The sequence below is a fragment of the Oncorhynchus gorbuscha genome, linkage group LG12 (assembly GCF_021184085.1).
Source record: "Oncorhynchus gorbuscha isolate QuinsamMale2020 ecotype Even-year linkage group LG12, OgorEven_v1.0, whole genome shotgun sequence".
Lineage (NCBI taxonomy): Eukaryota > Metazoa > Chordata > Actinopteri > Salmoniformes > Salmonidae > Oncorhynchus > Oncorhynchus gorbuscha.
In genome coordinates, this window is record NC_060184.1 from 1,849,989 (window position 1) to 1,864,759 (window position 14,771).

The window sequence follows — 14,771 nt, forward strand, 5'->3', positions numbered from 1 at the left end:
AGGTGGAGAGAGACAAGGGGAGAGAAAGAGAGAGGTGGAGAGAGACAAGGGGAGAGAAAGAGAGAGGTGGAGAGAGACAAGGGGAGAGAAAGAGAGAGGTGGAGAGAGACAAGGGGAGAGAAAGAGAGAGGTGGAGAGAGACAAGGGGAGAGAAAGAGAGAGGTGGAGAGAGACAAGGGAAGAGAAAGAGAGAGGTGGAGAGAGACAATGGGAGTGAAAGAGAAAGAGAGGTGGAGAGAGACAAGGGGAGAGAAAGAGAGAGTTGGAGAGAGACAAGGGGAGAGAAAGAGAAAGAGAGAGGTGGAGAGAGACAAGGGGAGTGAAAGAGAAAGAGAGGTGGAGAGAGACAAGGGGAGTGAAAGAGAAAGAGAGAGGTGGAGAGAGACAAGGGGAGAGAAAGAGAAAGAGAGGTGGAGAGAGACAAGGGGAGAGAAAGAGAAAGAGAGGTGGAGAGAGACAAGGGGAGTGAAAGAGAAAGAGAGAGGTGGAGAGAGACAAGGGGAGAGAAAGAGAAAGAGAGAGGTGGAGAGAGACAAGGGGAGAGAAAGAGAAAGAGAGAAGTGGAGAGAGACAAGGGGAGTGAAAGAGAAAGAGAGAGGTGGAGAGACAAGGGGAGAGAAAGAGAAAGAGAGAGGTGGAGAGAGACAAGGGGAGTGAAAGAGAAAGAGAGAGGTGGAGAGAGACAAGGGGAGTGAAAGAGAAAGAGAGAGGTGGAGAGAGACAATGGGAGAGAAAGAGAAAGAGAGAGGTGGAGAGAGACAAGGGGAGTGAAAGAGGAAGAGAGAGAGGGAGAGAGACAAGGGGAGTGAAAGAGAAAGAGAGAGGTGGAGAGAGACAATGGGAGAGAAAGAGAAAGAGAGAGGTGGAGAGAGACAAGGGGAGAGAAAGAGAAAGAGAGAGGTGGAGAGAGACAAGGGGAGTGAAAGAGAAAGAGAGAGGTGGAGAGAGACAAGGGGAGAGAAAGAGAAAGAGAGGTGGAGAGAGACAAGGGGAGAGAAAGAGAAAGAGAGGTGGAGAGAGACAAGGGGAGTGAAAGAGAAAGAGAGAAGTGGAGAGAGAGAAGTGGAGAGAAAGAGAAAGAGAGGTGGAGAGAGACAAGGGGAGAGAAAGAGAAAGAGAGAAGTGGAGAGAGACAAGGGGAGAGAAAGAGAAAGAGAGGTGGAGAGAGACAAGGGGAGAGAAAGAGAAAGAGAGGTGGAGAGAGACAAGGGGAGAGAAAGAGAAAGAGAGAGGTGGAGAGAGACAAGGGGAGAGAAAGAGAAAGAGAAGTGGAGAGAGACAAGGGGAGTGAAAGAGAAAGAGAGAGGTGGAGAGAGACAAGGGGAGTGAAAGAGAAAGAGAGAAGTGGAGAGAGACAAGGGGAGTGAAAGAGAAAGAGAGGTGGAGAGAGACAAGGGGAGAGAAAGAGAAAGAGAGGTGCAGAGAGACAAGGGGAGAGAAAGAGAAAGAGAGGTGGAGAGAGACAAGGGGAGTGAACGAGAAAGAGAGAGGTGGAGAGAGACAAGGGGAGAGAAAGAGAAAGGTGGAGAGAGACAAGGGGAGTGAAAGAGAAAGAGAGGTGGAGAGAGACAAGGGGAGTGAAAGAGAAAGAGAGGTGGAGAGAGACAAGGGGAGAGAAAGAGAAAGAGAGAGGTGGAGGGAGACAAGGGGAGAGAAAGAGAAAGAGAGGTGGAGAGAGACAAGGGGAGAGAAAGAGAAAGAGAGAGGTTGAGAGAGACAAGGGGAGTGAAAGAGGGGATGTCACAGTCATAAGCACAACATACAGTAAATGTTTTACAAAGCATGTATAACAGTGTGCCATGCTTTATAAAGGGTTGATTAATGAGCCATAACAGTGTGACATTATCCACCACGTTGAATACTAAATAAACATGAGCTTTGTAAAGGGTGACATGTTGGGCTGAATGATGGCATACTCTCTAAAGTCATGTTAGTCACATTACACCTAATCTCATTCCCAGACACTTCAGCCCACATGTGTGGAAGGCCTGGTGGAACAACGCATCAAACTTGGCCTTTATTAGTTAGGGTTAGGGTTCAAATCAAATGTTTATGAGATAGATGGTGGAAATGGGTTTAGCCATCATTATGACTTTCTGATTGTGATAAGTACTTTACTCAGTAAGGTCACTACTATAGGGGCGGCAGGGTAGCCTAGTGGTTAGAGCGTTGGACTAGTGACCGGAAGGTTGCAAGTTCAAACCCCCGAGCTGACAAGATACAAATCTGTCGTTCTGCCCCTGAACAGGCAGTTAACCCACTGTTCCTAGGCCGTCATTGAAAGTAAGAATTTGTTCTTAACTGACTTGCCTGGTTAAATAAAGGTAAAATAAAAATAAATTAAATAAAAATAGAATTCAATATAGTCATAACGTTACACCAAGAAACACCTTGATGAAAGCCCCAACCTACAGAAACACCTTGATGAAAGCCCCCAACCTACAGAAACACTAACCTTGATGAAAGCCCCCCAACCTACAGAAACACCTTGATGAAAGCCCCAACCTACAGAAACACCTTGATGAAAGCCCCCAACCTACAGAAACACCTTGATGAAAGCCCCCAACCTACAGAAACACCTTGATGAAAGCCCCCAACCTACAGAAACACCTTGATGAAAGCCCCCAACCTACAGAAACACCTTGATGAAAGCCCCCAACCTACAGAAACACCTTGATGAAAGCCCCCAACCTACAGAAACACTAACCTTGATGAAAGCCCCCAACCTATAGAAACACCTTGATGAAAGCCCCCAACCTACAGAAACACTAACCTTGATGAAAGCCCCCAACCTACAGAAACACCTTGATGAAAGCCCCAACCTACAGAAACACTAACCTTGATGAAAGCCCCCAACCTACAGAAACACACCTCGATGAAAGCCCCCAACCTACAGAAACACTAACCTTGATGAAAGCCCCCAACCTACAGAAACACCTTGATGAAAGCCCCAACCTACAGAAACACTAACCTTGATGAAAGCCCCCAACCTACAGAAACACTAACCTTGATGAAAGCCCCCAACCTACAGAAACACCTTGATGAAAGCCCCCAACCTACAGAAACACCTTGATGAAAGCCCCCAACCTACAGAAACACCTTGATGAAAGCCCCCAACCTACAGAAACACCTTGATGAAAGCCCCCAACCTACAGAAACACCTTGATGAAAGCCCCCAACCTACAGAAACACCTTGATGAAAGCCCCCAACCTACAGAAACACCTTGATGAAAGCCCCCAACCTACAGAAACACCTTGATGAAAGCCCCCAACCTACAGAAACACCTTGATGAAAGCCCCCAACCTACAGAAACACCTTGATGAAAGCCCCCAACCTACAGAAACACCTTGATGAAAGCCCCCAACCTACAGAAACACCTTGATGAAAGCCCCAACCTACAGAAACACCTTGATGAAAGCCCCCAACCTACAGAAACACCTTGATGAAAGCCCCCAACCTACAGAAACACCTTGATGAAAGCCCCCAACCTACAGAAACACTAACCTTGATGAAAGCCCCCAACCTACAGAAACACCTTGATGAAAGCCCCCAACCTACAGAAACACCTTGATGAAAGCCCTCAACCTACAGAAACACTAACCTTGATGAAAGCCCCCAACCTACAGAAACACCTTGATGAAAGCCCCAACCTACAGAAACACTAACCTTGATGAAAGCCCCCAACCTACAGAAACACCTTGATGAAAGCCCCAACCTACAGAAACACCTTGATGAAAGCCCCCAACCTACAGAAACACCTTGATGAAAGCCCCCAACCTACAGAAACACTAACCTTGATGAAAGCCCCCAACCTACAGAAACACTAACCTTGATGAAAGCCCCCAACCTACAGAAACACCATGATGAAAGCCCCAACCTACAGAAACACCTTGATGAAAGCCCCCAACCTAAAGAGACACCGTGATGAAAGCCCCCAACCTACAGAAACACCTTGATGAAAGCCCCCAACCTACAGAAACACTAACCTTGATGAAAGCCCCCAACCTACAGAAACACTAACCTTGATGAAAGCCCCCAACCTACAGAAACACCTTGATGAAAGCCCCCAACCTACAGAAACACCTTGATGAAAGCCCCCAACCTACAGAAACACCTTGATGAAAGCCCCCAACCTACAGAAACACCTTGATGAAAGCCCCCAACCTACAGAAACACTAACCTTGATGAAAGCCCCCAACCTACAGAAACACTAACCTTGATGAAAGCCCCCAACCTACAGAAACACCTTGATGAAAGCCCCCAACCTACAGAAACACCTTGATGAAAGCCCCCAACCTACAGAAACACTAACCTTGATGAAAGCCCCCAACCTACAGAAACACCTTGATGAAAGCCCCAACCTACAGAAACACGAACCTTGATGAAAGCCCCCAACCTACAGAAACACCTTGATGAAAGCCCCAACCTACAGAAACACCTTGATGAAAGCCCCCAACCTACAGAAACACCTTGATGAAAGCCCCCAACCTACAGAAACACTAACCTTGATGAAAGCCCCCAACCTACAGAAACACTAACCTTGATGAAAGCCCCCAACCTACAGAAACACCATGATGAAAGCCCCAACCTACAGAAACACCTTGATGAAAGCCCCCAACCTAAAGAGACACCGTGATGAAAGCCCCCAACCTACAGAAACACCTTGATGAAAGCCCCCAACCTACAGAAACACTAACCTTGATGAAAGCCCCCAACCTACAGAAACACTAACCTTGATGAAAGCCCCCAACCTACAGAAACACCTTGATGAAAGCCCCCAACCTACAGAAACACCTTGATGAAAGCCCCCAACCTAAAGAAACACTAACCTTGTTTAAAGCCCCCAACCTACAGAAACACCTTGATGAAAGCCCCCAACCTACAGAAACACCTTGATGAAAGCCCCCAACCTACAGAAACACTAACCTTGATGAAAGCCCCCAACCTACAGAAACACCTTGATGAAAGCCCCCCAACCTACAGAAACACCTTGATGAAAGCCCCCAACCTACAGAAACACCTTGATGAAAGCCCCCAACCTACAGAAACACTAACCTTGATGAAAGCCCCCAACCTACAGAAACACTAACCTTGATGAAAGCCCCCAACCTACAGAAACACCTTGATGAAAGCCCCAACCTATAGAAGCACTAACCTTGATGAAAGCCCCCAACCTACAGAAACACTAACCTTGATGAAAGCCCCCAACCTACAGAAACACTAACCTTGATGAAAGCCCCAACCTACAGAAACACTAACCTTGATGAAAGCCCCAACCTACAGAAACACCTTGATGAAAGCCCCCAACCTACAGAAACACTAACCTTGATGAAAGCCCCCAACCTACAGAAACACCTTGATGAAAGCCCCCAACCTACAGAAACACTAACCTTGATGAAAGCCCCCAACCTACAGAAACACCTTGATGAAAGCCCCCAACCTACAGAAACACTAACCTTGATGAAAGCCCCCAACCTACAGAAACACCTTGATGAAAGCCCCCAACCTACAGAAACACTAACCTTGATGAAAGCCCCCAACCTACAGAAACACCTTGATGAAAGCCCCCAACCTACAGAAACACTAACCTTGATGAAAGCCCCAACCTACAGAAACACTAACCTTGATGAAAGCCCCAACATTGATGAAAGCCCCCAACCTACAGAAACACTAACCTTGATGAAAGCCCCAACCTACAGAAACACCTTGATGAAAGCCCCCAACCTACAGAAACACTAACCTTGATGAAAGCCCCCAACCTACAGAAACACCTTGATGAAAGCCCCCAACCTACAGAAACACCTTGATGAAAGCCCCCAACCTACAGAAACACCTTGATGAAAGCCCCCAACCTACAGAAACACGTGATGAAAGCCCCCAACCTACAGAAACACTAACCTTGATGAAAGCCCCCAACCTACAGAAACACCTTGATGAAAGCCCCAACCTATAGAAGCACTAACCTTGATGAAAGCCCCCAACCTACAGAAACACTAACCTTGATGAAAGCCCCCAACCTACAGAAACACCATGATGAAAGCCCCAACCTACAGAAACACTAACCTTGATGAAAGCCCCCAACCTAAAGAAACACCTTGATGAAAGCCCCCAACCTACAGAAACACCTTGATGAAAGCCCCCAACCTACAGAAACACCTTGATGAAAGCCCCAACCTACAGAAACACCTTGATGAAAGCCCCCAACCTACAGAAACACCTTGATGAAAGCCCCCAACCTACAGAAACACCTTGATGAAAGCCCCCAACCTACAGAAACACTAACCTTGATGAAAGCCCCCAACCTACAGAAACACTAACCTTGATGAAAGCCCCCAACCTACAGAAACACCTTGATGAAAGCCCCAACCTACAGAAACACCTTGATGAAAGCCCTCAACCTACAGAAACACTAACCTTGATGAAAGCCCCCAACCTACAGAAACACCTTGATGAAAGCCCCAACCTACAGAAACACTAACCTTGATGAAAGCCCCCAACCTACAGAAACACCTTGATGAAAGCCCCAACCTACAGAAACACCTTGATGAAAGCCCCCAACCTACAGAAACACCTTGATGAAAGCCCCCAACCTACAGAAACACTAACCTTGATGAAAGCCCCCAACCTACAGAAACACTAACCTTGATGAAAGCCCCCAACCTACAGAAACACCATGATGAAAGCCCCAACCTACAGAAACACCTTGATGAAAGCCCCCAACCTAAAGAGACACCGTGATGAAAGCCCCCAACCTACAGAAACACCTTGATGAAAGCCCCCAACCTACAGAAACACTAACCTTGATGAAAGCCCCCAACCTACAGAAACACTAACCTTGATGAAAGCCCCAACCTACAGAAACACCTTGATGAAAGCCCCCAACCTACAGAAACACCTTGATGAAAGCCCCCAACCTACAGAAACACCTTGATGAAAGCCCCCAACCTACAGAAACACCTTGATGAAAGCCCCCAACCTACAGAAACACTAACCTTGATGAAAGCCCCCAACCTACAGAAACACTAACCTTGATGAAAGCCCCCAACCTACAGAAACACCTTGATGAAAGCCCCCAACCTACAGAAACACCTTGATGAAAGCCCCCAACCTACAGAAACACTAACCTTGATGAAAGCCCCCAACCTACAGAAACACCTTGATGAAAGCCCCAACCTACAGAAACACTAACCTTGATGAAAGCCCCCAACCTACAGAAACACCTTGATGAAAGCCCCAACCTACAGAAACACCTTGATGAAAGCCCCCAACCTACAGAAACACCTTGATGAAAGCCCCCAACCTACAGAAACACTAACCTTGATGAAAGCCCCAACCTACAGAAACACTAACCTTGATGAAAGCCCCCAACCTACAGAAACACCATGATGAAAGCCCCAACCTACAGAAACACCTTGATGAAAGCCCCCAACCTAAAGAGACACCGTGATGAAAGCCCCCAACCTACAGAAACACCTTGATGAAAGCCCCCAACCTACAGAAACACTAACCTTGATGAAAGCCCCCAACCTACAGAAACACTAACCTTGATGAAAGCCCCCAACCTACAGAAACACCTTGATGAAAGCCCCCAACCTACAGAAACACCTTGATGAAAGCCCCCAACCTAAAGAAACACTAACCTTGTTTAAAGCCCCCAACCTACAGAAACACCTTGATGAAAGCCCCCAACCTACAGAAACACCTTGATGAAAGCCCCCAACCTACAGAAACACTAACCTTGATGAAAGCCCCCAACCTACAGAAACACCTTGATGAAAGCCCCCAACCTACAGAAACACCTTGATGAAAGCCCCCAACCTACAGAAACACCTTGATGAAAGCCCCCAACCTACAGAAACACTAACCTTGATGAAAGCCCCCAACCTACAGAAACACTAACCTTGATGAAAGCCCCCAACCTACAGAAACACCTTGATGAAAGCCCCAACCTATAGAAGCACTAACCTTGATGAAAGCCCCCAACCTACAGAAACACTAACCTTGATGAAAGCCCCCAACCTACAGAAACACTAACCTTGATGAAAGCCCCCAACCTACAGAAACACTAACCTTGATGAAAGCCCCCAACCTACAGAAACACCTTGATGAAAGCCCCCAACCTACAGAAACACTAACCTTGATGAAAGCCCCCAACCTACAGAAACACCTTGATGAAAGCCCCCAACCTACAGAAACACTAACCTTGATGAAAGCCCCCAACCTACAGAAACACCTTGATGAAAGCCCCCAACCTACAGAAACACTAACCTTGATGAAAGCCCCCAACCTACAGAAACACCTTGATGAAAGCCCCCAACCTACAGAAACACTAACCTTGATGAAAGCCCCCAACCTACAGAAACACCTTGATGAAAGCCCCCAACCTACAGAAACACTAACCTTGATGAAAGCCCCCAACCTACAGAAACACTAACCTTGATGAAAGCCCCAACATTGATGAAAGCCCCCAACCTACAGAAACACTAACCTTGATGAAAGCCCCCAACCTACAGAAACACCTTGATGAAAGCCCCCAACCTACAGAAACACTAACCTTGATGAAAGCCCCCAACCTACAGAAACACCTTGATGAAAGCCCCCAACCTACAGAAACACCTTGATGAAAGCCCCCAACCTACAGAAACACCTTGATGAAAGCCCCCAACCTACAGAAACACTAACCTTGATGAAAGCCCCCAACCTACAGAAACACTAACCTTGATGAAAGCCCCCAACCTACAGAAACACCTTGATGAAAGCCCCAACCTATAGAAGCACTAACCTTGATGAAAGCCCCAACCTACAGAAACACTAACCTTGATGAAAGCCCCCAACCTACAGAAACACCATGATGAAAGCCCCAACCTACAGAAACACTAACCTTGATGAAAGCCCCCAACCTACAGAAACACTAACCTTGATGAAAGCCCCCAACCTACAGAAACACCTTGATGAAAGCCCCCAACCTACAGAAACACCTTGATGAAAGCCCCCAACCTACAGAAACACCTTGATGAAAGCCCCCAACCTACAGAAACACTAACCTTGATGAAAGCCCCCAACCTACAGAAACACTAACCTTGATGAAAGCCCCCAACCTACAGAAACACCATGATGAAAGCCCCAACATTGATGAAAGCCCCCCAACCTATAGAAACAGGTCTCTAACAATATAATGAGTCATACCACACGGTGCTGGACCCAGTCAGGTCTCTACCAACAATATAATGAGTCATACCACACAGCCTTATTCTAAAATTGATCAAATTGTTTTTTCCCCTCATCAATCTACACACAATAGCCCATAATAACATCACAATAGCCCATAATGACAGAGCAAAAACATGTTTTTAGAAATTTTAGCAAAAGTATTCCAAATAAAAGGAAATATCATCGTAAGTATTCAGACCCTGTAACTCTTAGGCAGTGATTACAGCCGCGAGTCTTCTTGTGCTTTTCTTTCAAAAACAAGGACATTTCTGTACATAAATATACTTATCCATTTCAATTGATCCATTCAGCAGAAGCTCCCATCTAGAGTGAATCTAGTGCATTCATCTTAAGATAGTCACGTATCACATACAGTGCATTTGGAAACTATTCAGACCCCTTGAATTGTTCCAGATTACAACCTTATTCTAAAATGTATGAATTTGTTTTTTTCCCTCATCAATCTACACACAATAAGCCATAATTTCCTGCACATTTATAATTCTAAAATCACATTTACATAAGTATTCAGACCCTTTACTCTGTACTTTGTGGAAGCACATTTGGCATTACAGCCTCAAGTATTTTTGGGTATGACGCTACAAGCTTGGCACACCTGTATTTGGGGATTTTCTCCCATTCTTCTCTGCAGATCCTCTCAAGCTCTGTCAGGTTGGAAGGGGAGCGTCGCTGCACAGCTGTTTTCAGGTCTCTCAAGAGATGTTCAATTGAGTTTAAGTCTGGGCTCTGGCTGGGCCACTCAAGGACATTCAGATTTGTCCTGAAGCCACTCCTACATTGTCTTGGCTGTGTGCTTTGGGTCGTTGTCCTGTATGAAGGTGAACCTTCGTCCCGGTCTGAGGTCCTGAATACTCTAGAGCAGGTTTTCATCAAGGATCACACTCTACTTTGCTCCGTTCATCTTTTCCTTGATTTTGACTAGTCTCCCAGTCCCTGCCGCTGACAAACATCCCCACATCATGTTGCTGCCATCATGTTCCAGGTTTCCTCCAGATGTAACCCTTGGCATTCAGGCCAAAGAGTTCAATCTTGGATTCATCAGACCAGAGAATCTTGTTTCTCATGGTCTGAGAGTCCTTTAGTTGCCTTTTGGTAAACTCCAAGAGGGCCGTCATGTGCCTTTTACTGAGGAGTGGATTCCGTCTGGCCACTCTACCATAAAGGCCTGATTGGTGGAGTGCTGCAGAGATGGAAGAACCTTCCAGAATGACAACCATCTCCACAGAGGAACTCTGGTGCTCTGTCTGAATGACCATTGGGTTCTTGGTCACCTCCCTGACCAAAGGTTCTTCTCCCACGATTGCTCAGTTTGGCCGGGCCGCCAGCCCTAGGAAGAGTCTTGCTGGTTCCAAACTTCTTCCATTTAAGAATGATGGAGGCCACTGTGTTCTTCAATGCAGCAGACATGTTTGGTACCCTTCCCCAGATCTGTGCCTCAACACAATCCTGTCTCGGAGCTCTACGGACAATTCCTTCAAACTCATGGCTTGGTTTTTGCTCTGACATGCACCGTCAACTGTAGGACCTTCTATAGACAGGTGTGTCCAATCTATTTGGGGAAAACCTGAAAAATAAATGAGGAAAACCCCTGGAGAAAATGGAATTTGGGCGGAAAAAGTAAGTAGGGAAAAGGACTAAACAGATTGAAAAGGACTGAACAGATTTAAAAGGACTGAATAGATTGAAAAAGGGGCGACTAAAGTGTTGTCATCCTGCAGCACAGCATTGTGGGGCAAGTTGAAGTAAGGTCCACTATTGTCTAGGCACCCAAGAGGGAAAGAAGCTGGGCCATCCTAGAAATGTTTTAAAGTCATATAATACAGACACTTTTATCCAAAGCGAATGCATTCATGCGTGAATGCATTTTTTTCAGGGAATCGAGCCTTCTATCCTTTGTTGCAATGCTCCACCAAGATGTAGGACAGGGTTATAAAAGCTTTGTGAAGCCTCAATTTAGCATGATTTATAAGGCCTTTATTAAGCTGTGCTTATGCCACCCTTTATAAAGCACATGTTTCTATCATATTCAACATAGTGGGTTATGTCACACAGTTATGCCACATTTATCAACCCTGTATAAAGCATGATATACGGTTATAGACGATGTGTAACATGTGTAGTGTTTATGAAGGCTTTATGAGCTGCACTTCATTTAACGATGGAACAGAAAAGGTCATAGTCCTAACTGGCCAATACCACAGACCTCTAGATTCACAACAACAGACCTCTAGGTTCACAACAACAGACCGCTAGGTTCACAACAACAGACCTCTAGGTTCACAACAACATACCTCTAGGTTCACAACAACAGACCGCTAGGTTCACAACAACAGACCGCTAGGTTCACAACAACAGACCGCTAGGTTCACAACAACATACCTCTAGGTTCACAATAACAGACCTCTAGGTTCACAATAACAGACCTCTAGGTTCACAACAACAGGCCGCTAGGTTCACAACAACAGACCGCTAGGTTCACAATAACATACCTCTAGGTTCACAATAACAGACCTCTAGGTTCACAACAACAGACCGCTAGGTTCACAACAACAGACCGCTAGGTTCACAATAACATACCTCTAGGTTCACAACAACAGACCGCTAGGTTCACAACAACAGACCGCTAGGTTCACAACAACATACCTCTAGGTTCACAATAACAGACCTCTAGGTTCACAACAACAGACCGCTAGGTTCACAACAACAGGCCGTACCAATACCACAGACCGCTAGGTTCACAACAACAGGCCTCTAGGTTCACAACAACAGGCCGTACCAATACCACAGACCGCTAGGTTCACAACAACAGACCTCTAGGTTCACAACAACAGGACGTACCAATACCACAGACCTCTAGGTTCACAACAACAGGCCGTACCAATACCACAGACCTCTAGGTTCACAACAACATACCTCTAGGTTCACAACAACAGGCCGTACCAATACCACAGACCGCTAGGTTCACAACAACAGGCCTCTAGGTTCACAACAACAGTCCGTACCAATACCACAGACCGCTAGGTTCACAACAACATACCTCTAGGTTCACAATAACAGGCCTCTAGGTTCACAACAACATACCTCTAGGTTCACAACAACAGACCTCTAGGTTCACAACAACAGGCCGTACCAATACCACAGACCACTAGGTTCACAACAACATACCTCTAGGTTCACAACAACAGGCCGTACCAATACCACAGACCGCTAGGTTCACAACAACAGGCCTCTAGGTTCACAACAACAGGCCGTACCAATACCACAGACCACTAGGTTCACAACAACAGACCTCTAGGTTCACAACAACAGGCCGTACCAATACCACAGACCGCTAGGTTCACAACAACAGGCCTCTAGGTTCACAACAACATACCTCTAGGTTCACAACAACATACCGCTAGGTCCACAACAACATACCTCTAGGTTCACAAAAACATACCGCTAGGTTCACAACAACAGACCTCTAGGTTCACGACAACATACCTCTAGGTTCACAACAACAGGCCGTACCAATACCACAGACCTCTAGGTTCACAACAACATACCCCTAGGTTCACAACAACAGACCTCTAGGTTCACAACAACAGACCTCTAGGCTCACAACAACAGACCTCTAGGTTCACAACAACAGGTCTCTAGGTTCACAACAACAGACCTCTAGGTTCACAACAACAGGCCGTATCAATACCACAGGCCTCTAGGTTCACAACAACATACCTCTAGGTTCACAACAACAGGCCGTACCAATACCACAGACCTCTAGGTTCACAACAACATACCTCTAGGTTCACAACAACAGGCCGTACCAATACCACAGACCTCTAGGTTCACAACAACAGGCCGTACTAATACCACAGTCCACTAGGTTCACAACAACATACCTCTAGGTTCACAACAACAGGCCGTACCAATACCACAGACCTCTAGGTTCACAACAACATACCTCTAGGTTCACAACAACAGGCCGTACCAATACCACAGACCTCTAGGTTCACAACAACATACCTCTAGGTTCACAACAACATACCTCTAGGTTCACAACAACAGGCCGTACCAATACCACAGACCTCTAGGTTCACGACAACATACCTCTAGGTTCACAACAACAGGCCGTACCAATACCACAGACCTCTAGGTTCACAACAACATACCTCTAGGTTCACAACAACAGACCTCTTGGTTCACAACCACATACCTCTAGGTTCACAACAACAGACCTCTAGGTTCACAACAACAGGCTGTACCAATACCACAGACCACTAGGTTCACGACAACATACCTCTAGGTTCACAACAACATACCTCTAGGTTCACAATAACAGGCCGTACCAATACCACAGACCTCTAGGTTCACAACAACATACCTCTAGGTTCACAACAACAGACCTCTAGGTTCACAACAACATACCTCTAGGTTCACAACAACAGACCTCTAGGTTCACAACAACAGACCTCTAGGTTCACAACAACAGACCTCTAGGTTCACAGCAACAGACCTCTAGGTTCACAACAACAGACCGCTAGGTTCACAACAACAGACCTCTAGGTTCACAACAACAGACCTCTAGGTTCACAACAACAGACCTCTAGGTTCACGACAACATACCTCTAGGTTCACAACAACAGGCCGTACCAATACCACAGACCTCTAGGTTCACAACAACAGACCTCTAGGTTCACAATAACAGGCCTCTAGGTTCACAACAACAGGCCGTACCTCTGAGATGCTGTTGTTGTCGTCATCATCAGCAATCTCAGCGCTGTGACGACTCGTCTCCTCCACAGCCGCACGCGTCTGGTAGCCATGGTTACCATGACTTCTCCTCCCCTCCTCCACCCCTACACAGTCTGGAGAGGATACCTGACAAAAGACAAAGAGAAAATAGGAACTTTAAGTATCTTGCTTGAGAGGTATGACTGATACCTTGCTCTCTCTGTGTAGGTGGACAGTGAGTAATGCCTTGCTCTCTCTGTGAAGGTGGACAGTGAGTAATTCCTTGCTCTCTCTGTGTAGGTGGACAGTGAGTAATTCCTTGCTCTCTCTGTGAAGTGGACAGTGAGTAATGCCTTGCTCTCTCTGTGAAGGTGGACAGTGAGTAATACCTTGCTCTCTCTGTGAAGGTGGACAGTGAGTAATGCCTTGCTCTCTCTGTGAAGGTGGACAGTGATTAATACCTTGCTCTCTCTGTGAAGGTGGACAGTGAGTAATTCCTTGCTCTCTCTGTGAAGTGGACAGTGAGTAATGCCTTGCTCTCTCTGTGAAGGTGGACAGTGAGTAATACCTTGCTCTCTCTGTGAAGGTGGACAGTGAGTAATACCTTGCTCTCTCTGTGAAGTGGACAGTGAGTAATACCTTGCTCTCTCTGTGAAGGTGGACAGTGAGCAATGCCTTGCTCTCTCTGTGAAGGTGGACAGTGAGTAATGCCTTGCTCTCTCTGTGAAGTGGACAGTGAGTAATTCCTTGCTCTCTCTGTGAAGTGGACAGTGAGTAATTCCTTGCTCTCTCTGTGAAGTGGACAGTGAGTAATTCCTTGCTCTCT

At 46.3% G+C, this 14,771-nt stretch overlaps 1 protein-coding gene across 1 annotated transcript in view; it reads right to left on the bottom strand.

Annotated features, from left to right (window-relative positions):
• The window catches only part of LOC123990451 (pleckstrin homology domain interacting protein), a 137,923-nt gene that overhangs the window by 39,326 nt on the left and 83,826 nt on the right, over positions 1–14,771 (bottom strand). Inside the window, exon 22 of the mRNA XM_046290987.1 lies at positions 13,949–14,092. Within this exon, the coding sequence (XP_046146943.1) occupies positions 13,949–14,092 (144 nt within the window). The remainder of the gene's footprint in view (positions 1–13,948; positions 14,093–14,771) is intronic.